At 48.0% G+C, this 26248-nt stretch overlaps 1 protein-coding gene across 5 annotated transcripts in view; it reads left to right on the top strand.

Moving 5' to 3' along the window:
- Positions 1-317: 317 nt before the first annotated feature.
- SLC43A2 (solute carrier family 43 member 2) overlaps positions 318-26248 on the top strand; it is a 47843-nt gene continuing 21912 nt past the window's right edge. For 2 of the 5 annotated variants that reach the window (XM_036034395.1, XM_028520237.2), the window contains exons 1-5: positions 322-404; positions 1256-1453; positions 14526-14736; positions 15815-15870; positions 16529-16605. In XM_036034395.1, coding sequence (XP_035890288.1) covers positions 1294-1453; positions 14526-14736; positions 15815-15870; positions 16529-16605 — 504 coding nt within the window. In that variant the 5' untranslated portion in view covers positions 322-404; positions 1256-1293. Of the gene's footprint in view, positions 405-547; positions 873-1149; positions 1170-1255; positions 1454-14525; positions 14737-15814; positions 15871-16528; positions 16606-26248 lie in introns of those variants that run through there. The other 3 variants (XM_036034396.1, XM_028520236.2, XM_036034397.1) reach the window with 3 other exon arrangements.

The raw sequence follows: 26248 nt of genomic DNA on the forward strand, positions 1-26248 counted from the left end.
GGTACGGGAGAGCAGCTAGGGAAATCTGGGGGACGCCGACAGGACGAACCCGAATCCAACCCGGCTCATAGCTTCGGTGTGGAGCTCCCGAGAGGCAAAAGGACAATGCCTTCAAAGGCTCCGGCCAGGCTGTGGCCACAGTTTAAAGTAGTAAGGTACAGCCTCTGCACCAGGTTCCACCGGCACCCTGAGCTCTCTTGTTTGTCTCAAAGTCCGGCCGGAACCGGCTTTTGCTCGCCACGGGGCGGGCGTGTGCCCGCTCATTGGCCAACGCCTGTTTCCAGCCCCTACTAGGCCAATCAGCGTGCAGCAGTGTTTTCATCTTGGGGTCCTAATAAAAGGGCTGGGATAAAAGGGGACAGAAAAAGCGCCGGCCGGGCCCGACACACATCAGTAGGAGCCGGGTGAGCTGCATCCTGGGAATCAGGGCCTCGGGTGAGGGTGCGGGGGTGGGGGCGTAGAGAGACGATGTGTGAATAGAAAAAGAAAGACTGGGTAGATGAGGAGCTGCCAGAAGAGATGACGAGTTAAAGAAGAACAAAGAAATAGAAAGACGGGGATCTGCTTCCATCGAAGCAGGAAAATTACGTGGGAAGCCACCCAGGATGAGGGTCGCGCAGGTGGCTCGCGCCGCCGGTTTGAACCGGCTTCGCCTCGCCCATGCGGGGTTCGCGTGGCCGCGGCGCCTAGCGACCTAGACAGCGGCCAATGGAGCGGCAGTTCCTGTGCCATCAGGCCAATCAGTGAGCCCTAGGCGGACCGAACGGAGCTCGGTGCGCTGATCTTCTGGTTGAAGAAACCAGCTCTGGGGAAGGGTCTCCGGAGCGGGCGGGAGGGCGCCTATCAGGTTCCGAGCCAGTAGTCGCTCTCAGGTATGCCCCTGCTCAGGTGTCGGAATCTCACGGTGCTACTCCTGCAGACCCCCAAGCTCTGTCAGTACTGCTGGGAGCCAGGACTAATTCCACGTCCCTGAGCAAGCATTAGTCCCTTCCTTCTAGCATACCTCAGTTTACCTCTGAGTGAGCTGAGCGAGAAGTCTTCCTGCCTGGCCCGAGCGGCTCTCCAGCGTGGAGAGCAACCATACAAGGCAGCCGTGGTGGGTGGCCCAGGCCCCGGGCAAGGGTGGGACTTGCTTCGCTTCGCGCACCTGCAGTCCGGGCCGCGGAGGGGTAAGAACCTCTGCGCTGCCGCAGCGGCGGAGCTTGGCGGCTCCGACTGGGCAGGGCCGGGTGCTGACGCCGAGGTCTGTACGCAGGTGGCTGCAGAGCCGGAGCCGAGCCACCTAGCCGCGTCATGGCGCCCACCCTCGCCACTGCCCATCGGCGCCGCTGGTGGATGGCCTGCACAGCCGTGTTGGAAAACCTCCTCTTCTCGGCAGTCCTCCTGGGCTGGGGCTCGCTGCTCATCATGCTCAAGTCGGAAGGCTTTTACTCCTACCTGTGTACTGATCCAGGTGAGACGGGCGCATTGGGCTCGGTCGAGGTGGTTCCTGAGTAGGGGCTCTTGGATAGGGTGAGATGGCGGTGCAGACCTAACTGGCAGTACTGCCTAGCAGCACAGCGCCTCCCAGTTAGCAAAAGCCCCATTTGATGCTGACCCAGCTCTACTAGGTACATATCATTGTCCCTGTTTTATGGACAAAGAAACTGAGGCTCAGAGATATTCTGACTTGCCCAAGGCCACACAGCTGGGGACTGTTATAATAGATCCAGAACCCCGAGTCCAGGGTGTTCTTTCCACCACCTGGGAACATTGCTGGACGCTTCTCCTCCCAGTGCTTAGCACATCACTTGCCTTGGAGTAATTGTGTCACTCCCTCACTGTATAAAAAGGAACTCCTGACTCAGTGGCTGGGGTGTAGCAAGAGAGAGGAAGTGGTCTGGTCTCCACCTCATGGAAGGTTCATCTAGACTCTAGATGTTTTTTAGCAGACCATTATGGAGAGTTTTAAGGGCCCATCAGATACAATTTCTTGTCTATTTTTGCTCCTTTATGATTTTCCAAAAGACATTATGTTCCACAAGCTGTGAGAGCATCTTAGTGGCCTTCTACCCCCATGAGGGGATGAGAAGAGAGGCAAGGGGGGCATTTGTGGAAATGACACTGGGTCTGTCCTTTCCCTTTGCCACACCATTGGTGGTTTGAGTGCAGGCTGAGGATGCCGGTCTGCAGGAAACCCAATCCACATTCCTGTCTTCACATTTCTTAGCTCCATTTGAAGGTCCTAATTGTTGCACATTGGTAGGTTCAGCCCAACAGTGGGACTTAGGTGGCTGCCAGCTTCTACCCTTGTGCCCCCTTCCTAGGCAACCTTGATGGGAAACGTTTCCCTCTGTCCTCTTGCTGTCTGCAACAGTTCAGCCTAACAGTTGAGCTCTGTAGTGCCCCTCTCCAGTGCCTTTTTGTCAGCCAGCCCCTGCCTGAGTCCCTTTAGATGGAGATAGCCCAAGCCTGACCCCCTGATCATACCACCAGCATGCCTTTTCTTCCAAGAGTTCTTACTTTGGGGGAAGAAAAAAGTTTTGAACCAGCTCATGCTGCCTGTGACTCCCTGTAGAGTCCTCCCTGCATTCTTTCTCTGATCTTCCCAGGATATTCCTGAGTGTGCCAGTCTCCAGGGAAGCCTAGTGGAGAGATTAGATTAAGGGCAGGAAAAAGGGAGTTCATGCACGTGCCCCTGGGTGAGGGCGGAGAATATATCATGTAGAACCTTTAGCCTTTAGCCACTCAGAAATATTTCCTGATAGCCTAAGGGTTCTTGGCAGACCTTTCCCCATGTCAGCAAGAAATCTTGGGCGGTGAGAAAGTCACTCAGACCTTGTTCCTTAAACAAGCTTTCTGTTCTGCTCAAGAGATGGTGGATTAATGACTTTCTGGAAGGAACAGGTTGGGGTACTTGGCTCCTCCTCTCCTTCCCTCTCCCCTCCCTTTGAGATCATGACTCTTCCTGCTTGCTTCCTTGGCCTCTTAGCTTTTTTAATAGCAAGTTTAAAAAACAGAAAGAAACCTGATCATCCCCAGATGAAGCTTTCTAGCATCTTGTCCACACTGAAGGACTGCTGTATTCAATTTTTCTTGACCCTCTCGGTAACCCTGAAGGTTAGATTTTAGGGTTCTTCCCAAGTTTGTCCACTGGTTTAATTTATTTGATGGTATCAGCAGCTTTGGGGCCAGTCACTTCATTCCTGTCTCAACCTTGGCTCCTTCCTTCGTTTAAGTGGGAGGAGTTAGAGAGATCATGCCAACCCAGTGCTGAGTTGGTATTTAAGCTCTCAAGGCCCAACTAGTCCCCCCAATAACTCAAAGTGAAGGTGAAGGGTTAGGGTGTGGGTTGAACATCAACTTCTTATCCCTTGCCTTTGCTCCTTCTTCTGATTTTGGTTTTTCTGACTCTCTGGTAAACCCACTGACTCAGCATCCTGGGCGGACAGGCCTGCTGATTCTACACAGCTTATCTCTTTGGCTTCTTGAAGTCCAAGTAGCCTGTCCAAGTAGCCTGTCGCTGTTCAGGGCCAGGAATCCTCATGCCTTGCCTGACTGGGAGTGACTGCAGGATTCAGGGTCAAGGTTTCTGCTGAGGTGAAATATTTGCAGACTTGGTGGATAGTTGAATCACAGAGGAGCAGTCAAGCCATTTGCTGAATTTATTGAATTAGACTTGTGAAAAGCTGACCAGCTTCCAGCTGATTGAGATGCAAATTTGTCACTTTTTGTTGCTTTTAGAACTGATGCTCTTTGGTTTGTTCTCTAAAGAAAATCTGAACCTGTTGAAAAGTTCTCAGAACTCTTTCTTGGGACTCCAGCCAAAATCTGGCCACAGACACAGTGCCAGGTTCCAGCTCGGTGAGGTGGGAGGAGGGAAGAAAGAGCCCCTTTCTCTATTGCCCCTGAGCTCTTTTTGCCTGGCCTATGGGATAGTCAGGATTGATGACAGGCTTTGCCTCCCCAGTCCGGTCCCCCTGGTGTGGACAGGCGGCTGATTGGGCTCCCAGCCCAGGAGGAAGGGAGCTTTTCCAGTACTGTGTCCTTTGGCCTCCAGGTGACCACTGTAACCACCCACACCTGACCCCTTTCTCTGTTTTCTCTGCCATCCGGGGGCCCGCTTCAGCAGGGTCAGCTCAGAGGGCTGGCGCTACCTGTGGCTGTTTTATCTCCTCTGTCATGTAACCTGCGCAGACATCGTTGAGGTGCTGTCCTGAGGTGCAGAGCAGTCCTGGCCCTCAGGGAATCCGCAGTGTGCCAGCATCAATCGAGTCACCACACACAGACCTCTATAATTTCAAGTGGCGGTCAGCACACCAACGGACAGCAGGGTGCCTGGACTGAGAGTGATGGTGGGGATCTGATCAACTTGGGTGGGAGGGCGTCTCTGATGTTTGGGCAGAAGTGTAGAGAGTGAGGTGGGGGTGAGTCAGGAGAGAAGGGGGCAAGGAGCCCCAAGGTGGGCTGCATATTGGAGAAGAGGGGAGAACGGACTGAGGGGTAGGAAGAGCCCTGGGCCTGCAGGGTGGAGGAGGCTGCTTGGGGAGACTGGATTTTATTCTCAATGCAAGAAGGAGTGAAGGAGGCAAGAGGGGGAGATCGATTTCATCTCTTTACACTTAGTGACTTGGTGAAGGCTGTCCGTGCTGGGTGGGGTGGGGGCGGAGAAGATGAGAGACAAGGGCTTTGCCTGAGGAAGTCACAGTCCAGCCCAGCCAGACACCGAGACAGGCCCAGGTCTGTGCTCTGGATCACTGCGGTCACTTCAGCTGCAGTGTTGGGGAAGAGCCCACTTGGTATTGGAAGGTTAGATTTTATGGTTCTGCTGAAACAAAGCAGGAAGTTGCCCTTGAGGTTCTGAGAGGGCACAGGGGTTATTGTCAGCCAGGGAAGCCCCACCAGGCCTGGTCCCCACTAGGCTGGGCCGAGGCTACAGATGTGGACAGGAGACATTCGTGTGGCTTTGAGGCTCTCCTTGATTGATTGACTGATTGATTGATTGGCTGATTTGATTTAATCTTTATTGCATTTTTTAAAAAATATGTATTTATTTATTTTTAGAGAGAGGGAAAGGAAGGAAGAAACATCAATGTGCGGTTGCCTCTTGTGTGCCCCCAACCAGGGACCTGGCCCACAACCCAGGCACATGCCCTGACTGGGAATAGAACCTGCGACCCTTTGGTTCACAGGCTGGCACTCAATCCACTGAGCCACACCAGCCAGGACTAATTTAATCTTTTTTCTATTTTTTTCCATTACCATTTAGTTCCCCTATACTCCTTCTCCCTAATTTTTTTACTTTTTAAAAAACTTTTTAAAAGATTTTATTTATTTTTAGAGGGGGGGAAGGGAGGGAGAACGAGAGGAAGGGCAACATCAATTGTTGTGTGGTTGCCTCTCACAGGCCCCCACTGTGGACCTGGCTCACAACCCAGGCATGTGCTGTGACTGTGAATTGGATTGGTGACCTTTTGCTTTGCAGTCTGACTGAGCCACACCAGCCAGGGCTAATTTTTTTTTATTTCTATTGACTTTATTGGGGTGACATTGGTTAATAAAATTCTATAGGTTTCAGGCGTACAATTCTGTAATACATCATCTGTATTGTATTGTGTTATATTGTGTCCACCACCCCAAGTTCAGTCTCCTTCCATCACCATTTATCCCTCCTTTATCCTCTTCTACTCCCCCACCCCCCTTTCCCTCTGCTAATCACCATACTGTTGTCTGTGTCTATGACTTTGTTTTTTTTTTAACCTAGCTCCCCAACCTCCCTTCCCTCTGATAGCTATCAGTATGTTCTCTGTGTCTATGAATCTGTCTCTATGTTGTTTTTTAGTTTATTTGGTTCATTAGATTCTACATGTAAGTGAAATCATATGGTTTTTGTCTTTCTCTGACTGGCATATTTCACTCAGCATAATATTCTCCAGGTCTGTCCATGCTGTGGCATAAGGTAACATTTCCTTCTTTCGCACAGCAGAGTAGCATTCCATTGTGTAAAATGTACCACAGCTTTTTTTATCCACTCATGTACTGGTGGGTGGCACTTGGGCTGCTTCCAAATCTTGGCTACTGTAAATAATGCTACAGTGAACATTAGGGGTGCATGTATTCTTTCAAATTAGTGTTTCGGGTTTCTTTGGCTCTATTACCAGAGTAGAATCTCTGGGTCATAAGGCAGATCCATTTTTAGTTTTTTGAGGTAACCTCATACTGTTTTACCACAGTGACTACAACAGTCTGCATTCCCAGAGGGGGTTCCCCTTTCTCCACATCCTCTCCAACACTTGTTGTTTGTTGATTTGTTGGTGATGGCCATTCTGACATGTGTGAGGTGATACCTCATTGTGGTTACATTTCTCTGATGATTAGTGATGTTGAACATTTTTTCATATGTCTGTTGGCCATCTGTGTGTCCTATATTCAGGTCCTCTGCCCATCCTTTTATTGGATTTGTTTGTTGTTTTGGTGGTGAGTTGTGTAACTTCTTTATAAATTTTGGATGTTAACCCCTTATCAGATGTACCATTGCTAAGTATGTTCTCCTATTCAGTGGGTTGTCTTTTCATTTTGTTGATGGTTCCCTTCACTGTATAAAATCTTTTTAGTTTGATGTAGTCCCTTTTGTTTTATTTTTACATTTCTCTTGCCCGAAGAGATATATCAAAAAAAAAAAAAAAGCTATGAGAAATGTCTGAGGTTTTACTGCCTATGTTTTGTTTGGGATTTTTATGGTTTTGAGTCTTACATTTAAGTCTTTACTCCATTTTGAGTTTATTTTTGTATTTGGTGTAAGAAGGTTGTCTAATATCTTTTCTTTTTCCATATATCTGTTCAATTTTCCCATAGCCATTTATTGAATAGACTATCTTTATCCCATTGTATGTTTGTGCCTCCTTTGTCAAATCAAAATTGACCATAAAGGTGTGGGTCTATTTCTGGACTCTGTACTGTTCCATTGATCTGTAGGTCTTTTTTAAGCTAGTACCATGCTGTTTTGATTACTCTGGGATTGTAATACAGTTTGATAGATAGCATGGTTCTTCCATCATTGTTTTACTTCTTCAAGATTGCTATGACTATTTGTGGTCTTTTATGGTTCCATATAAACTTTTGGAATATTTGTTATAGTTCTGAGAAATATGCCATTGGTATCTGGTTAGGAATTTCATTGAATTTATAGATTGCTTTGGGTAGTGTGCACATTTTAATGATGTTAATTCTTCCTATCCATGAACACAGTATATGCTTCCATGTATTTGTATCTTCTTCACTTTCTTTTTTCAGTGTCTTACAATTTTCTGAGTATATGTCATTTACATCCTTGATTAAATTCACTCCTAGGTATTTTATTTATTTATTTACTTGGTGCCCCCTTTAAAGTACTATTTTTTTTTAATGCCATTGTAAATGAAACTGTTTTCTTAGTTTCCCTTTGTGATAGTTCATTATTGGTGTATATAAATGCAACTGATTTCTGGATATCTATTTTGTATTTTGCTACTTTAATAAATTTATTTATCAATTCAAGTAACTTTTTTTGTAGAGTCATTAGAATTCTCTATATGCAGCATTGTGTCATCTGAAAATAATGACAATGACTTCTTCCTTTCCAATTTGGATGCCTTTTATTTTTTCTTGTCTGATTGCTGTTGCTAGGACCTCCAGTACTGTGTTGAATGAGAGTGTTGAAAGCGGACATCCCCCTCTTGTTCCTGATCTTAAGGGAAACACTTTAATTTTTGCCTATTGAGTATGATGATGGCTTTGGGTTTGTCATATATGGCCTTTATTACATTGAAGTATATTCCCTGTATTCCCACTTTGCTGAGAGTTTTTATCATAAATGGGTGCTGGATTTTACCAAATACTTTTTCAGCATCTATTGATATGATCATGTTTTTTCTTTTTTTATCCTTCATTTTGTTCATGTGGTCTATCTATTGTGTTTATTCATTTGAAGATACTCTACCAGTCCTTGAATTCCTGGAATAAACCCCACTTGATCATGGTATATAATCTTTTTAATGTGTTGCTGGATCCAGTTTGCTGATATTTTGTTGAGGATTTTAACATCTTATGTTCTTCAGGGATATTCACCTATAATTTTGTTTCTTTGTGGTATTTTTATCAGGTTTTGGAATTAGGAGAGAATGCTGGCTTCATAAAATGAGCTTAGGATTGTTCCCTCCTCTTGAATTTTTTAGAATAGTTTGAGAAGGATAGGTGTGTGTTCTTCTTTGAGTGTTTGGTAAAATTTACCTGGGAAGCCACCTGTTCCAGGGCTTTTTGTTGGGAGTTTTTTTATTATTACTTTAATTTCATTAATTATAATCAGATTTTCTGATTCTTCCTGATTCAGTTTTGGAAGACTGTATCTTTCTAGAAATTTCTCCATTTCATCCAGATAGTCCAATTTGTTGGCATATAGTTGTTCGTAATATTTCTTACAATCCTTTAAAGTTCTGTGGAGTCAGTTGTTACGTCTCCTCTTTCATTTCTAATTTTGCTTTTTTGAGGGTCCTCTTTTTTTTTTCTTGACAAGTCTGGTTAAAGGTTTGTCAATCTTGTTTATATTCTCAAAGAACCAAGTCTTGGTTTCATTGAAATTTTGTAATTTTTTTTTAGACTTTCTTTTTTTTTTTTTTAAGATTTTTATTTATTTATTAAATAAAATAAAGAGGGAAGGGAGGGAGGGGGAGAGAGAGAGGGAGAGGGAGAGAGGGAGAGAGAGAGAGAAACATCAATGTGCGGTTGCTGGGGGTCATGGCCTGCAACCCAGGCATGTACCCTGACTGGGAATCGAACGTGCAACACTTTGGTTCGCAGCCCACGCTCAATCCACTGAGCTACGCCAGCCTCGGTAGACTTTATTTCTTTAAAAAAAAAGAAGACTTGGCTTTTCCAATTTTTTAAAAAAAGATTTTATTCATTTACTTTTGGAGAGAGGGGAAGGGAGGGAGAAAGAGAGGGAGAGAAACATCAGTGTGCAAGAGATACATGAGTCAGTTGCTTCTTGCTCACCCCCAACTGGGAACCTGGCCCAGAACCCAGGCATGGGAATCGAACTGGCAACCTCTCAGTTTGCAGGCCAGCACTCAGTCTATTGAGCCACACCAGCCAGGGCTAGACTCTATTCTATTTATTTCTTTTTTTTTTAAAGATTTTATTTATTTATTTTTAGAGAGGGAAGGGAGAGAGAAGGAGAGAAACAATGTGCGGTTGCTGGGGGTCATGGTCTGCAACCCAGGCATGTGCCCTAACTGGGAATCGAACCTGCGATGCTTTGGTTCTCAGCCCACTCTCATTCCACTGAGCTATACCAGCCAGGGCTTCTACTCTATTTATTTCTGCTCTGATCCTTATTATTTCCTTTCTAATACTCACTTTGGGCTTTTTTTGGTTGTTTTTTGTCCATTTCCTTTAAGTGTAAATTTAGATTGTTTATTTGAGACTTTTCTTGTTTTGTCAGGTAGTCCTATAATGCTATGAATTTTCCTCCTAGGACTACTTTTGCTATATTCCATAGATTTGGAGTTGGCATGTTCTCATTTTCATTTGTTTTAAAGTATCTTTTGACTTCTTCCTTAATCTCATTGTTAACCCATTCATTGTTTACTAGCATGTGATTTAGCTTCTTTGTGTGATTTTCAGTTTTTTCCCTTGTGATTGATTCCTAGCTTTATACCATTATGATTAGAGAAGATGCTTGATATGATTTCAATTTTCATAAATTTATTGAGACTTGTTTTGAATCCTAACATGTGGTCTATCCTAGGAAATATTCCATGTGCACTTGCAAAGAATGTATATTCTGCTGCTGTTGTGTGAAATGATTTGAAGATATCAGTTAAATCCATCTGATCTAGTGTGTTATTTAAGGGCCACTGTTTCCCTGTTGATTTTCTGTCTGGAAGATCTATTCATTGATTTCAGTGGGATGTTAAAACACTCTACTGGGACTGTATTACTGCTGATTTCTACCTTTATGTCCATCAAGATTTGCTTTATATATTTAGGTGCTCCTATGTGGGATACATAAATGTTTACAAGGGTTATATCTTCTTGTTGGATTGTTCCCTTAACATTATGTCGTATCCTTCTTTGTCTCTTACTATAGACTTTGTTTTAAAGTCCATTTTGTTAGATATAGGTGTTGCTGTCCTAGCTTTTTAAAAATTTCAATTTGCATGAAATATCTTTTCCATCCCTTTACTTTTAGTCTGTGTGCGTCTTTCGTTCTGAGGAGGGTCTGTCGTAGACAGCACATATGTGGGTCTTGTTCTCTTATCCATTCAGCCACCTGTGTGTTTTGATTGGAGCACTTACAAGTCATTTACATTTAAAGTGATTATTGATAGGTGTGTATTTATTACCATTTTATTCTTTTAACTATGTTCGTCTGTTGTTTTTTGTTTGTTGGTCTGGGAAGCTTGCTCTTTCTCCTTTAATTTTAAATAGTAGCCTTGCTGGCTAAAACAGTCTTGGTTGTAGATCCTTGCTTTTCATCACTTTGAATATTTCATACCAATCCCTTCTCAGGCCTTACCTTTTTATGGTCTCCTACACTCAAGGGCGAGGGGTTGATAGCATTTCAAAACTCCCCTTTCACTTATATTGCTGTGAATGTGACCACTTCCACTCCCCCCCCCATCCAGTGTATTTTGGATTTTAAAAAATTGTAGCAATGGGCAAAGAAGCCTAAAGGTTGGTGTCCATAGCCTCAGGATGTGTCACGGGGTGGGGGGAGCTGGGGCCCTCGGCCCTCCCCACCAGCCCTGCTTTCCTCCTTTTCATTTCATGACCCAGTTTTTCTCCCCCACATCCGCTGCTCACCCCACCTGGCTTCTTGGTTTGCTAGTAAGGTTCTTTCCAGCTTGGGTTGGCTTTCAGGGACCTCCTGGGAGGATCTGGGGGCAGTCTCATTCTCACAAGGTGACCACAGCCAAGGGGCTAGGCCCTGGCCACCTAGCAGGGGTGCTGTCTGTGTCCTGCCTCTTGTTTGCTGTGTCTGAGGCTGACCTCTCACCTACATCCCCCCTGCTGCCCTGGAGATGCTGCTTCCTGTTGCCGGATAGACTAAGGATTTGAGAGAAGGATGGGCATCCTGGGGCAGGGACCATCAGCAGGGTGGTCCAGGGGCCTGCCCCCAGGGCAGGAGCACTCAGTGAGCAGCCAGTCAGAAAGGGGCTGCTCAGGAATTTAGAGGGGCCTCCAGCCCTGTGCCCTTAGCTACCTCAAACATCATCTGGCTAGCTTTTCTGGAGGCCTGGTTGTTTTTCGTTGGAATTAGGAGATTCTACTCCCACTCCCTTTATTTCCCTGGGATAGGGGAGCCCCCTCTTCAACCCAGAGATGTCAAGGGAGCCTGAGTGGGGTCACAGCACCCACTTTTCTCCTCTGCCTTCTCTGTAAGATTTTGTCTGTGAGTCTTTTATGAGTGAGGCTGAACAGTGCAGGCATTGTTCTCTTCCCCTCTCCCCGGGTTTCCTCCAGAGCAGTCGTGTGCCTGTTCGCAGCACACTCCGGCCGCATCAGTTCCCAGCCTGTCTTCTTGGTTCACCTTCCCCAGCTGGGCTGGGTCAGGCCACTCTGGCCACCCACTGTGGAGGCACCTGTTTACTAAACAGGTACAGGTGAGGTGCAGAGCAGGCTGGGGCAAGAGGGGCACCCCGGAGGAGCTTTGACACTTCCTGGGAGGAGCTTTGACACTTCCTGGGTACATATCTGTTTGTGTGTCTCCTGGCCTACAATGGCCCAGGTGGGAGTATAGGGGGAGGAGTGCCTGGGTGTGACTTTGTTTGGGCATCTGCTTAATCTCTGTTTATTTATGTGGGCACTTTTACTGCCAGGAAATCTTCTGGGTTTCCTCTAGGGTGAAGGGCACTCTCAGGTTGCTCCACAGGCAGACAAGGGGCCACTCAGACACCTCCACCCCCACCCCCATTGCTGGTTATCACTGCCTGAAGGCAGGAGGGCCAGGTGGCTCCTTTGGCAGGGATTTCTTTAAGAGAAGAAGGCTGGTAGCCCAAAGTAAGGCCCCTGCTTCTGTGTGTAGTGGCTCTTCTCTGACCTGTCTGCTCATGAGCCCCTTGTCTAGTAACAGAGGTGATCAGATCTCTAAACAATTCAGATGTTTATGCCCTATCCCCACTTACAGCAAATTAGGGAGACTGCCTTGTGTATGTTGCCTTGGAATTTTATCTTTTCTCTCTTGGGGAGTACAGTCATGGATTTAAGGGTCCCCTGTGGTTCCTCTCTGGGTAGCCTCTGTGTAGGCATCCTGGTGCCTCAGAGACAGAGCCGGCTCGCTTCCTGCCGTCCTCTCGAGCTGTGGCTCCCTGCTCACAGCAGCAGACCCTGTAGCATCTAGTGCAGTAATGGGCTCTAGACCCTGCATGGCCACAGGCAGGTCTCACAAGCCAGTAATCCTGGACCCTGGGGCACCCTCTCCACCCATCCACTCGGTTGCACTTGTGCTGGTTTGCTCATATCTGCACACCAGCCTGGAAATGGCTGTCGTTCCACTTCACAGCCAGCTCCTGTTGCTGCTGGCAGAGCTGTCTGTCACCTGAAGCCAGTGCCGACCTGTGAGGCAGCCCTGCCTTTGCAGAAGCTGCCCTACCTGTGGGTGGGCAGCTCAGCCTTCAGTCTGCCAGCTAAGTCAGTGTGTGTGGCAGTTCCGAGGTGGATCCTCATGGGCTCCGATGGGGCCTCTTGGAGAAGTGAGATAAAGTAGTGGGCCGGGTACGGTGGGGATCTGACTTGTTAGGTTTGGTTTCTGTGGCTTCAGGAGGTTATAGTGTGGCTCTAATCTCCTTGAATCACCTCCGTCGTCCGTTTGTTTCTGTGCATCCTAGTTCCTCTCTTCTCTCTCGATCCTTTCGGCCACTGTGATCTGATTCCACTGTCTTCATTAATTCAGTAAACAACTGCCCTACACCTGACCCCAGTAAGGTGCTGGGGACCCAGGTGGCTAGAACACAGTTGTCTGCCCTTCAGGCCCCCCCGCCCCGGAGTCAGGGAGTCAGGGAGGTAGCTCGCTGTGCCGGCTCTGCTTCCAGTGGGCTGCAGCATTACCTCCATCTGGAGCCTCTAATAATAGCAACTGTAATAACTTTCAGATATTATTTATTGATCACCTTCTATGCTTGTGTGAGCTCTAGAACATTGTCTGGATTTTCTTCCCTAAAAATCCAGGCAGCCAATACATATGGTTAGATTGTGCTCATATTACAGACACAAAACTGAAAAAGAGCAAGATGAAGTCATTTCTCCAAGGTCATACAAGTAGGAAGTGGAGAAATCAGTGTTGGACCCGGGCACCTCACCCTCAGTGAGCGCGCCCCTAGGAGGGCTTGTTTGTTAGAGGTCAGCACATGGCATGATTCACCCAAAGCACATCTTTTTCTGACCTTGGGGCAGCCCTGGGAGGCCTTTGGAGACCTCAGCTGTACAGCCCTGGCGCCAGAGGGCTGCATCCTGGAGGCCCACAGCTCTCTGAAGGGAGGCATTTCCTTGTCTCTCCCTGCGTTCCTGCAGATCTAATCAGAGGCCGCTCCTCTCGCTGCAGGATTAGTCAGCATCTCTTAACTAGCAGTCCCAGAGAGGAGAGCGTTCTTCAGCCCTGTCCTGAACCTGTCCCCCACCCTCCTGCCTTCAGCTGCCACAGCACTTTTCCCTTCCTATTTTGTTGTTTTGATGCTGGGTGGACTTTGGAGAGGGTCATTAAGGGCCAGGATTATAGCACAGGTGTGGCCTTAGGGACAGTAAACATGGTGACTGTAGCAAGAAAGTGAGAAAGGTGCACCTCAATGAGTGAGAGCAGGTAGGTGGGGACTGTTAAATAACCGTCCAAGGGCTTCTGCAACTCAGTAGGTGTGGTAGTTGATGGTTGAAAACAGGAGGGGAAAGAGGTAGCACATGGATGGTGTGTTTGAGAAGTCCCCTGCACTTAGCATAAAGGGGGCCCTTCACTCCTTTCCAAACTGACCTTGGAGAACTCCAGGGCATGGCAGTGAGACCAGCAGCATGTCCTTCCCAGGTGGTCCAGCGTCAGCCTCCTATGTACTGGCTGCATCTGTTTCCATGGACAGAGCTGCCAATAAGGCTCTGGCCAACCTGAGGCCCCACTGCTAAGGCTGGGTCCTGAGGTCTACTATTCCAGGGTCTAGGTGACTCCAGAGTAGGAATCCCAGCCTCGGGCTCAGGGTTACTTTAAGGGACACATGAGGCCCCTGAGTCTTACTGTGAGTAAGACTTTGTGCATTTTCTGGGGAGCAGGAGCATAGCTTTCTACATTGGATTCACCAGAAGGCCTGTGATACCTGCAAATGTTAAGAACCTCTGCACTATTGCTTCAGGAGGCTTCGGCCAGATGGACATCCAGGCCCGCCATGGGGTGGCCTGAGCCCTCAGGCGGCCCAGAGACAGTTCTGCCATTCCCAGTGGGGTGATTTCAGATGTGCACCTGGTCCTCTGATCTTCGGGAATCCCCGCCACGACCCTGTGATCAGGTTTTCCTCCCTCTGTGCACACAGGGAATGTCACCAATGGCACAGTGTGGGGCACAGCAAAACCAGGACAGGAGGAGGAGGTGACCTTGGTGAATGGCTGGCTCAGCTGCAAGGCCCAGGATGAGATGCTAAACTTGGCCTTCACCGTGGGCTCCTTCCTGCTCAGTGCCATCACCCTGCCCCTGGGCATCGTCATGGACAAGTACGGCCCAAGGAAGCTCAGGTTGCTGGGCAGGTCAGTGTGGGGTGTGGGAGGTGGGCTGGTGCAACCTGGGCTGAGTTCCCCACTGTAGGGAATCCTGGGGCCTGCTATCAGGTACACTGTGGAGCTCCCTAAATGCCCACCCAGCATGGGATTTCTGCCCCATCTGCCACTGAATCAGTGAGTACTGTGGTCCTTGTAACACACCAATGTCGCATAAAAAAGGCACAGGGCCCAGGCCTGCCTGGGAGGGTCTGCAGTTGCTCATCATTAGGCTACAGGCTTCCACAGTCTTCTTGACCTTTTATTGATTTTATATATATATGCCATTCTTAATTTTTTTATGTGCTTTGTGATACATATAAAAAAATATGAATGAAAATGGCTGAGATTAAAATTTGTAAAATAGAAGTCCTAATATTGTCCTTACCACCGGCACCTGTGTAGATCACTGTGTGTGTCCTCTGGGGGTCTGTCCCTGGTCTGTGTACTTCCAGAGTGCTGGACTCAGGGTCAGCCAGCCAGCAACTGGCCTCTCAGGTCGTGGCCTCTCCAGGCCAGTCCCCCTGGGAAGGGTCATCTTGGAGGGCAATGGTTTGCAGTGAGTGAGACCTGTGACCAGGAAGGGAATGGGTGGTAGAACAGCTCCATTCCATTTTTGGCGCCTAAGAGGCCTCGGTTCGCAGAGCAGGGCCAAGTGGAGGGGATCCAGGAGCTGCCACTCCTCTCGAACATGTCTGGTGGGTTCCGTCACCCCCTGGCTGGATGAGCAAGGAACCTGAGGGATGGATTGTGCCCTCGCTCACTTCAGAGCCCGGGCAGCTCCAGCCGGGGCATGGGAGGGGCAGTGCAGTGTGGTGTCTACCAGATGTGGCTGCCAAGCACGAATTCCTGCTTAGGCACTTACTAGTTAGAGACTTAGGAGGAATCAGTTCTTTTTTTATTACCCCCATCAGTAAAATGGAGCCAATTATATTCCTTAGAATTGTTAAGCAAAATATTGTATATAATTTTTCCAGAACTACCTAAAATATAGTAAATACTCCCAAATACTAATAATATGAACAGTAGCAACAGTAGGAAATAATGCATTATTTCTGCTCGTTTTTAGTGCCTGCTTTGCTGTCTCCTGCTTGCTGATTGCATATGGAGCCAGTCGCCCAGACTGTGAGTACACTTGTCCTCCGCCCTTTTGTCAGGGACTGGGGAGAGCGCCCAGAGGGACTCAGAGGCCCATCTGCTCGAGGAGGCTCAGCCAGGCCTGGTGCTCACCGCTCCAGTGAGAGGCGGTGCTTGTTAGGCCTTTACCCACTTACGTACCTCAAGTGGGTGGCTGCGTGAAAGAACAGTCAGTCGCCCCAGACAGATGTCTGAGGCACGCTCCAGGTGTGTGAAACTCGCGTGCCATCGCCGAGCCAGGCCAGGGTGAGATGGCCTCATTGATCCAACCTGAGAGACAAGTTCGAAGAGCCAGGCCAGCTGCAGGGGTGTGTGCAGAATCGTCAGCTGTGTCCGCTTGAGGCAGCTCAGGCCAGCACTTTAAAGGTAGCCAAGAAGCTACCTGGCCACCAGCCCTGTCCAGATGGAGCTGTTGCTTCAAGGACTTTTAGAACAAACACCAAAATAGACCTTCAGTTTCACCATTGATTGATTTGGGGATACCCGTATTTTTTATTTCAGTGAAGCAGCTTCTTTAGGCCTCGAGCTCGCTGCTCAGGTTAGTGGAGAACAGGATGGGGAGGCACCTTTAGTGAGAGCCCAGGCCCTGGCCTCCCTGAAGCGCAGCTGGTGGTTCCCTGCTTACGTGCCTTCCGTTCTCTCACAGCTCTCTCTGTGCTCATCTTCATCTCCCTGTCTCTGAACGGCTTTGGTGGGATGTGCATGACTTTCACCTCATTAACCGTAAGTATCGATTTCTTTAAGGAGATTTCAGCTCAGTCATCTCCTTTGTGAATCCGAGGGAGCTTTCATTGGCTTCAATTTCCTTGCCTTCTATTCCCCGGCACATGCCTGGACATCCCAAGCACTAGAGGGCTGCTGGTGGTGGAGTGGCCAGACAGCATAGCCAGCCACGGCCTCTGCAGCTGGGGAGGGAGGTCCTGTAGGCACAGCAGAGCTCAGCTCTCCAAGCGAGCCCATCACCTGCTGACCTTGGCTTAGGTGCTGAGGAAGCCAGCTTACTAGCCATGTGTCCGGGAGAGATAGGAACAGGGAAATAAAAGCTACTGCCCACTTGCTTTCCTCTTATTTTCTATGACAGCTCTGGCTAACAGTGCTGCCTACAGGCAGACCTCCCTCAGAGTCTCCCCCCAACCATTGCCTTTGTCCAGAACCGAATGGAAACCCAGGGAGCACACAGGCTACCTCTTCTCTTGGTCTTGATATGCCAGGACACAGAAGGACCCTCAAGGGAAAGACATGTTTTCTCAGGATGCTGAGGACCCCCTTATGGGGAGCACCAGAATGTCACAGAATGTGCTCCTTTGGGAGGTGAGAGAGACTGCAGGAAAGGTGTCATTGAAAGAAAGAGAGCCAGGAAAGGCCTCCCTGGAAGGGAGAAGGAAGTTCTCTGCAAGGTGGGGTAAGGTGGCCATTGGGAAAACAGAGTAATGGGCTCTTCAAAGAGAGTCCTGTCCAACAGGAAAGTCTGGCCTGCCTCAGTTTCCCCATGAAAAAGCTTTTATGACATAGTACCTACTATCACTATTTGCAGGGCACTTTGGTTTCTGACTTCTCTTTCCACTAAGGAATCAGGAGTCAGGCTGTTGAGGGGCGCTTATCTAGCTTTGTGGGACCCCTGGGACTGCTGGTCGTCTTGTAAGAGGCACTGACATTGCCGTGAACCCTGGCCTACCGGCTGTGAGCCAGGGCTAGGCGGGTCCAGCATGTCTCCTGTTCCCATGCTTTGCCTCATTACCTGTGCCCTGGATGGAAGGATCGGCTGTCTGGGTCTGGGTCCTCGGAGAGGAGTGTTCAGTGGCGTCTGTTAGGTGACAAAGGCATGGCCCAGGGCCACGTGTGCCGTGTGCTCCGGCAGCAGGTGACACCCCCAGATCTGGGGACTCTGGTTGCCTTGCTCCCGGGTGAGAGCGATTGGGTTTGTACTCTTCTGTGCTTTTCTGTTTTTACTTTTTTAACTGGGTAGATTAAAGAAAAACAAATATATCCTCTCCCTAACTCAAATTCCCAGAGGTAAATAAATGTTGAAACTAGGAAATCTGTTAGAACTGCCAAAAGCCCACACATCCCCCTAAGTTGTGTGAGCTGTGGAGCAGGAGCCGTGGTTCTGTTTGCTCTTTCACAGCCTGAAGATGACCACCTCTTCCATTGAAGTGAAACCTAAAATCCTGGCTCCACCCCATTATTTCAGTCACTCTGTGCCTATGTCATGGTAGTACTGAGTGGGGTAAGAGAAGGAGATGGTCCTTGAACTTGAGGAGTTTATGCTTCAAGATGCAGAAAGATACTTTGTTGTGATAAAGCCTAAGACGAACAGGTAGAAATCACCATACCAAGAATCCTCTCTAAGAAAACCTGTAAAAGTAATTTGTAGTTGATAAGAGACTGTTAGGGGAGACTGTTAAGCCCATAAGGATTTTTCTTTTTTAAGTTATGAAACAAAAATGTTTTTATTTTAAAAAGTTAATGTTTCAGAAATATATAGACTGTAGAACTATGTAAGCCTACCTTTATCAGTTCAGAATGTATCTCTTCAGTATATAAAAAATATCTATATACCAAGGTTACTTTTTAAAAAAGAAATACTGTTACAACATGCCTTTTATACTTATCAATGTATCTTTTACATCTTTTCTTACCAGTGCTTAGAAAGCTACCTTATTATTTTAAACTCTAGAGATCAACCTCATTATTAAAGAGTTCCATGTGATTCTGTGATATGGATAGATCTTAATGTATTTAACTAGCTTCCTACTGATGGACAGTTGGGTTAGTTTCCAGTTTTTCTGATTTATGATGCTGCTGAAGTGAACATTCCTGCACATACATTTCTGTAAACTACGTATGCAAGGTGGGATTGCTGGGCCACAGGGTCAGCATGCTTTAAATTTTAATACATACTGTCAGAAGGCCTTTCCAGAAGTCGTGGTGTGCCCTGGAACGGCCTTGCCAACCTGCGTGAGAGTGCCTTTCTGCACGCCCCTTCCGGTGCCCCAGCATTAATCTCTTAGCCACTCTGATCAGGTGAAAAATGATACACCATGATTTTTAATTTTTAAAAAGATTTTTTTCATTTACTTTTAGAGAGAGGGGAAGGGAGGGAGAAAGAGAGGGGAGAAACATAGACCACATGAGAGAAACATCAATTGGCTGACTCTTGCATGTGCTTCAACTGGGGACCCGGCCTGCAACCCAGGCACATGCCCTGACTGGGAATCGAACTGGCGACCTTTTGTTTTGTGAAACAAAGCTCAACTCACTGAGCTAGGCTGGTCAGGGTGATATACCGTGATTTAAAAAAGTTTTTCTTTAGCCTGGGCTGGTGTGGCTCAGTGGATTGAGCGCAAGCCTGCAAACCAGAGGGTTGCCAGTTTGATTCTCAGTCAGGGCACATGTCTGGGTTTCAGGCCAGGTCCCCAGTAGGGGGCGCACGAGAAGCAACCACTGATATTTCTCTCCCTTTCTTCCACCCTTCCTCTCTAAATATAAAAATAAATAAAATATTTTTAAAAATGTTTTTCTTTGTTAGTGAAACAGAGCATCTTGACATCTTTTCACCTCTTTTTGTGGCCATTTTATTCTGTGAACTGCTACTCTGTGTCATTTGTTTTTCTACAAGATTATCTTTCATATACAAAGAAATTAGCCCTCTATTTGAGTAAGTAAGGGATCTTACCCTAGGGTTTTTAGGCTTCCCTGTGTCTGTGAATAAGCCTTAGGAGGGCTGTGCACTCCCTTGAGATTATAGGCAGACAGATTGAGTGTGTGCTCTGTGGGTTCATGTTTGTGGGGGAGGGTCCACTGCTCTCAACAACCACTGATAGGTCTGTGTGAGGGCTTGAAGCCCTGCTACCCGGAGGGTTCCTGTTAGCGCCTCATTCTCCCACCCGGAGATAAAAGGCTACATAGGCCAGACACTGACCAGCCAAGAAAATTGTCTGATCTGTACTTAAAGTGTTTGGTCAGGGATCTATTTAAGGGAGGCTGGTGGCTTGTAACCTCTGAGGTCCCGTATTCTTGGGTCTAGAGCAGAGGTCAGCAAACTGCCACCCCTAGTCCAATCCAGACCACTACAGGGAGTTGGTGTTGTAAACAAATTTTTATTGGCATGTGGCCACTCCCACTTGTTTCTTTTGTGCAGAATGAAGCACTTGTAAAGACCATATGGCCTGCAAAAGCTGAAATATTTACTGTCTGGCTTTTCACAGAAGTTTGACCACCTTTGGTCTAGAGGTACCCAGAAGCTGCTCAGCCACTATGCCCCGTGGGAAGGCAGGGGCTGCCCCCCCTCTAGTCACACAGGCCACTTCCCTCAGCACTTTTCTCTAAGTACTTTTGAAGTCATCATCTCTTTTCCCCTCGACCACTGCCCCTGGTCTGAGGCTTCTCCATGGCCCCTTCCTGTCTCCTGAGGCCTCAGATGGGGGCTCCCAGGGCTGCTCCTCTCCAGGATAGACCCTGAGAGGGGATGAGAAGCAGGTCAGAGAGGACCCTGTGAGCGCTTGGGCAACGTTCTGGGGCTGGCCGCAGCGGCTGCTGAGCAGAGCTCAGTTCTGTCTGACGCGGCCCAGGCCTTTAAAAAGCAGAACTGCCAGGAGCAGCTCCCAGAGCAGCAGGCTTGCAGCACAGTGGCACTTGCTGTTCGTGTCTCCTGCCCGTATTCTAACTTGGGGGCCAAGGAGTCTTCAGGGTCGCCTTTAGGAGCATCTAAATCAAATCTACAATCGCTTTGGGGCCGTGGATATTTGGTCCATGATAACCTGGGAATGGCTGGTGGGGGGAGGGGGGTTGTCATGGAAACCTTCATTTGGGGACTTTCTGAGTCCCAAGGGGTATTGTGTTTAGTGGGCTGCGGCCTGAATGAAGACGTGCACATACTGTAAGCCGTTACCTCCATTGGTAGATGGGGGACCCCAAATGTGCAAAATGCCTTTTCCCTGTAGGCCAGGACAAGACAGCAGATGGAGGCCTCCCTTACAGACCCCTAGAGGCCTGCCGATGGGTGATTCTTCCTGGCGGCAGGGAGGCTCAGAGGGGCAAGGGAAATCCTATACCATGTGGGGCCCCTGATGGCCAGAACTGGCGCTCTCAGGTCCCTGCAACAGAGGGCAATATCCTTAGAGCAGGGCGCCCAGTCCTTCCCCAGGTACAGAGCCCTCCCGGAGGAGGGGCTGAGCCTCAGCCTCTCCCTGGACACCTGGACAGCACACTTTGGTCTGTTTGCTCAGTGCCTCTCATTTGCACAGTGCTTTAACTCGCTCCATTGGCTGGAGTGTAAATACCAGCCGGCAGCTAAGGCGGCGTCTTTGGGGCACCACCCCACAATCCAGGCCTAGGTTGCTTAGATATGGGAGCAGATGCAGCCAACATTGTGGACACGTCTTTTCTGCTTCATTACTCTGACCCCTGTCAGTGTGGGCAGGACGGGGAGTTCTGAGCTGAAACCCGCACAGAAAAGTGATTACAAAAGGTTGCCAGGCTCCTTGATGAAAAATTTCTCTATGGGCTTTTCCTGTTTGATTCATTGAAGTCTGACTTTGAACCTGAGGAAGAAATGATCCTTTGGCAGTTGGGATCTGAATTTGAAGAGAACAGAATAAATACCCCTCTGTCAAAACCAGAGAGAACAGGAGGGAAGTATTCAGGTGCGGCAGTGAAGCAGGGGGTCCCTGGGGGTCGGGGGGCAGTGGAGGTTAGCGTTCCTCCTCAGTGGATCTGTCTATAGCCAGGCGAGGGTCCCCACAGCCCCCAGTCAGCTCCCCAAGAGCCTAGGTGCCGTGGGGGCAGGACTCTCCCAGAGCCAGGAACCTGTTCTGACTCTCAGTTTCTGTTCTGTGTCTTGTGAACCCAGAGCAGTCAGCTGATTACTGTTGGCCTGGGAAAAATTCACCCATCAGAGGGTTCCGCATCATGAACTTGCTTCAGCATGTGACAAGTTCAGGGGGCACTGGCAGGGCTTGACTGGCTGGGAAGGCAGATGAGGTGGCTAGGGGAGTGGGATCCTTCCTCCCACCCCTTTAGCAGTGAAGTGGAAAGGTGACCAGAAGGACCTGCTCCTGACATTAAGTGCTTGGAGCTGCTAGGTTGTTTGGGGTTAGGAAATAGCCTGGCTTTGCTGAGCCCGCTTGTCTAGACTGGTACCTGGATCCTGGCCTGTACAGGTTGTACAGAGCTCTGGGTGTGTACACCAGCCACCCGAGGACATGGCTCACCTCTTGAAGGGGCCCGAGGGCCAGAATGCCAGCCTCCACCCAGGCTGCACATGGCAGCTCCCCAAGGGCCAGGGTGTGTCCCCAGTGGGTGGGCTCAGGAAAACACAGATTTGGAACGTCAGTGCCAAGTGGCCCCTTCTGTCCCTGCCTGCCAGCAAGCCCAAGGGCTGTCTTGGGGTCCCTGGATAGGGAGACATCTTAGAGGGGCTCTCCTTGGGAGGGCAGCCCATCCTCACCACCGGGAGTCACCACTCTGGGGACTCGTCCAGTAGCCTTGCTCTGGCCAGAACTCCAGGGGAGGGGCCATCTGCAGCTACTGGTTTCCCCTCTAGGAAGGTCACATAGCTGGGCCTGTTTACTGTGCAGCTGAGGGGCTGAGAGAGTGAGTCACCAACTGCATCCCCGAGTGAGGGAGCACAGCCGGCATGCGGGGCAGCTTCTGCCCAGCTGAGCCCACTGCAGCCCTGCCTGCTCAGGCCACATCACAGGGTGGTGGTGGGAAGCACCCGGAGCTGGGGACGGGGCCTGTACTCCCCACCTGTGAGTGCAGTGACTCCCGAGTCAGGAAGCAGCCTCTGCTGAGTGTTTTCCCCTGGCATCTGTCATTGCAGCACAGCTCCGGCTTCCTACTTGGCAGCAGAGCACGCTCTTCCCCTCCCCCCCACACCCCCCCACCTTTGAGGCCCACACTGGAGTGCTCTGCTCAGTACTCAGCCATTACTCCATCACCAGGCTTCTGAGTAGCCATTATATGCAGCTGAGATCAAGCAGAGGCAGAGGAGGGAGAGAAGAAGGGAGGAGACTCAGACAGGAAGATGAAACAGGAGAGTCCACTTGACGGTGTGGCCCAGGACCATGGAAGGTCAGCCAAGGAAGGCCACGGGGAGGGGAGGGGGCAGATGGGTCTAAAAGGAGCATCTGAGCCCTAGCCAGGTGGCTCAGTTGGTCAGAGCATTGTCCTGACACACCAAAGGTGCAGGTTTGATCACCAGTCAGGGCACATACAAGAATCAACCAATGAATGTGTCAATAAGTAGAACAACAAATCGATGTTTTTATCTCTTTCTCTCCCTTTCTCTCTCCCTCCCACTTTCCTCCTTTCTTTAAAATCAGTAAATAAATTAAAAATAAAAAATAAAAGGGCATTAGAGGGATGTAAGAAATCTCTAATAGGGAGAGTAGACAGAGTGCTTAACAAGGAACACAGGAGGCATGAGAGATGAGGGTCACTGCTTTGGGGCCCCCCTGAAGTGTGTACTTGGGAGGTTTCCTAGGCACGTGGTAGCCCAGAGGTTGTGTAAGTGAGCTTCCTGCTTTGGATCCCAAATTTGACTCTCACTAGGTTGGGGGTGCCCTTTAACTTTCCTAATCCTGAAGTTTTGTACCCATTAAGTGAGGGTGAATAAGTAACACCTACCTCGTTAAGGGTGTTTTGAGGGTTTTTAAGATAAAATACAGAGCAGGTATTACAAATAATTGTTGTAATGATGCTGTTATATTATAATAATACATTATTATATTAAAATAACTATGCTATATTATTATATATCATCATAATGAGGTGAATCTTCCAGTTGAGCTGCTCCTGGGCACAGCGAGTGGGGGAGAGTACTGGCAGGTGTGACAGCTTTGGGAGGAGGAAGAGAAGGAAGTGGCTTAAAGGATCTCACACAATTAGTATTAACATTTAAAAAATAATTAGTGTCCACAAGGAAACCCTCTCTTCTCTGGCGCTTGTTGTTCTTTCGTGACCACTGTTGCCAGGGTGTTAATGCGTTGGGCGTCATTGGTCAGGGTCCCCCCGCCCCGTTCCCCACAGAGAGACTTCACCTGACATGAATGCGGAAAGCTGAAACACGCTCTGACTGCCTATTTCAGCACGTCTGTTGGTCAAAAGACACCATGGCTAAGAAGTTACGTGACAAACTGGGAAAATACACCTATAGTATGTGAACAAACTGACTGTCTTGATATATAAAAAGCTTATTCTAAATCTAAATCAAAAGGTTAACATCCTCATAGGAACAAAGGACAAATGAGGACTATAAATGACTGATTTTAAAAATTGTAGAAAATGTTCAAAATCATTAGTAATTAAATTACGTGTTTTAAGTTTTTCTTTTTACTCATGAGAAATTTAATCTTTTTTAAAAGATTTTATTTATTTATTTTTAGAGAAGGGGAGGGAGAGAAACATCAATGTGTGGTTGCCATTTGAGTGCCCCCTCCTGGGGACCTGGCCCACAACCCAGGCATGTGCCCTGACTGGGAATTGAACCCGAGACCCTTTGGTTCTCAGCCTGACGCCCAATCCACTGAGCCACGCCAGCCAGGGTGGAAAGTTTGAATGTACATGCCATTGGAGAGCAGAGTGCAATGACGCACACACTTCCATCTTGCAGCCTCAGCAATTATCAACTCCTGACCACTTTTGCTTCTCTTCTGCCTCTACCCACCATCCAGGTTATTTGGAAGCAAATATCAGTCACTAATTCATTCCATTCATATACACAAAGAAATAGATTTTTTAACACCAGGGTGTTGGTGAAGTGGCAAATATTAAAAATAATGATAACGCACAATGTCAGAATAGCTACAGTGACCAACGCGCTCTGCTATGCTGCTGGTCGGACCATGGACTGGTGTAAGTTTTCTAGAAGCAGTTTGGCACAGAGTATGACAGAACTGAAAGATGTGTGTTCCCTTTGTCTAATGGTTCTACTTCTGGGACTTACCTTAAGGAAATAATAGCTCTGTGCACCTGCAGCGTCCGGCAGAAGTAACGCCTGTTTGTGTGTGGTTGGTAGGGTAGTAATATGGATGTAGTAATTTATAGTGTTAATTTGAACATTTCACCTAAAATGTCATATGGTGTGATAGAGTGTGATGTTGTTGTGTTACAGAATTACATGCTTATGATTTTGTAAGTAAACAGAGGTGCTATTTGTGCCAGACCCTGTGCGTTTATCTTCAGGGATGTTCATTGAAATGTTGTTGATGATAAAAATGAAAAAGGAACAAAGATCCAACATCAGAGAAATGCATAGATTGTGGAATATCCAGATAAGGAAATACCAGATAGTCATTACGAAGTATTTTGAAGGTGAACTCTGAGTTAGAAAATATTTGTGATATATTAAGTAAAAAAGAAAAGGTTTGTAAAACCATATGCAGCACCCTGACTGGTATGGCTCAGCTGGTTGGGCTTCATCCTGTAAAGCAAAAGGTCACTGGTTCGATTCCTGGTCAGGGCACATGCCTGGGCAGCGGGTTCCACTTCTGGATGGGGCGTGTATGAGAGGAAACCAATCAATGGATGTTTCTCTCTTCCCCTCTTTCTAAAATAAGTAAGTAAGTAAATAAGTAAACAAACAAATAAGTAAAATCTTTTAAAAGATACAAAACTTACCAAAAAACCCCGTTGTAGCTTATGATCCCAATTTTGTTATAAAGTTACAGGTATTTATAGGAAAAAGATTAAAGGGAAATGTATTGAAGTGATGACATGGCTATATCAGGGTGGTTTTTGTTTTATTCATTATGTATACTTTATTTCATGTGTTTTACAATGGATGCACACCGCTTTTCTAATCAGGGAAAAGAACCATAACCTAAAATGCAGGTGTTGGTGTTGGTGGGAATGCTGTGTAGTGGGTTTGCCCTGAGGCTGTGTGCTCCCCTAGGGATGGCCCTGCTGACCAAAATAATGTGCTGGGGAGGAGAATTTTCTTGGCGTTGCTGATAACGTTCTAGGCCGGGAGAGGCAGAGCAGCAAGGAAAGCAGCTGGAAGGGTACTGCCTTTGTCCAGACATGGGGGCGGGGGTCTCATCCAGGGGCAGGGGGAGAGTCAGCTCTTCTCCCAGCTTCCCTGTCCTGAATCGAGCTCTAGGGAGATGACTCCAGAAGATCAGATCAGAGGTGCATGTCGACTGCAAACCCCCGGTGCTCTATTGGGCTCAGGCCTGGGTTAGGCTTAGGGCAAGCTTGAGGTTAAGGAAACAGGGACAGGGCTGGTAGCAAGCTGTCTCCCTCTCTGGAATATTCCCTAGCTCTGTTGAAAAGTCCGAGGCACTCTGCTCAAGGGCGACTGCAACAGCAAAAGTGTTTTCCTGGCTTGACTCTGCACCAGGTGGCCTTTGCTGCACCGGGCTCT

The sequence above is a fragment of the Phyllostomus discolor genome, chromosome 8 (genome assembly GCF_004126475.2).
Source record: "Phyllostomus discolor isolate MPI-MPIP mPhyDis1 chromosome 8, mPhyDis1.pri.v3, whole genome shotgun sequence".
In the NCBI taxonomy this organism is placed as follows: Eukaryota; Metazoa; Chordata; class Mammalia; order Chiroptera; family Phyllostomidae; genus Phyllostomus; species Phyllostomus discolor.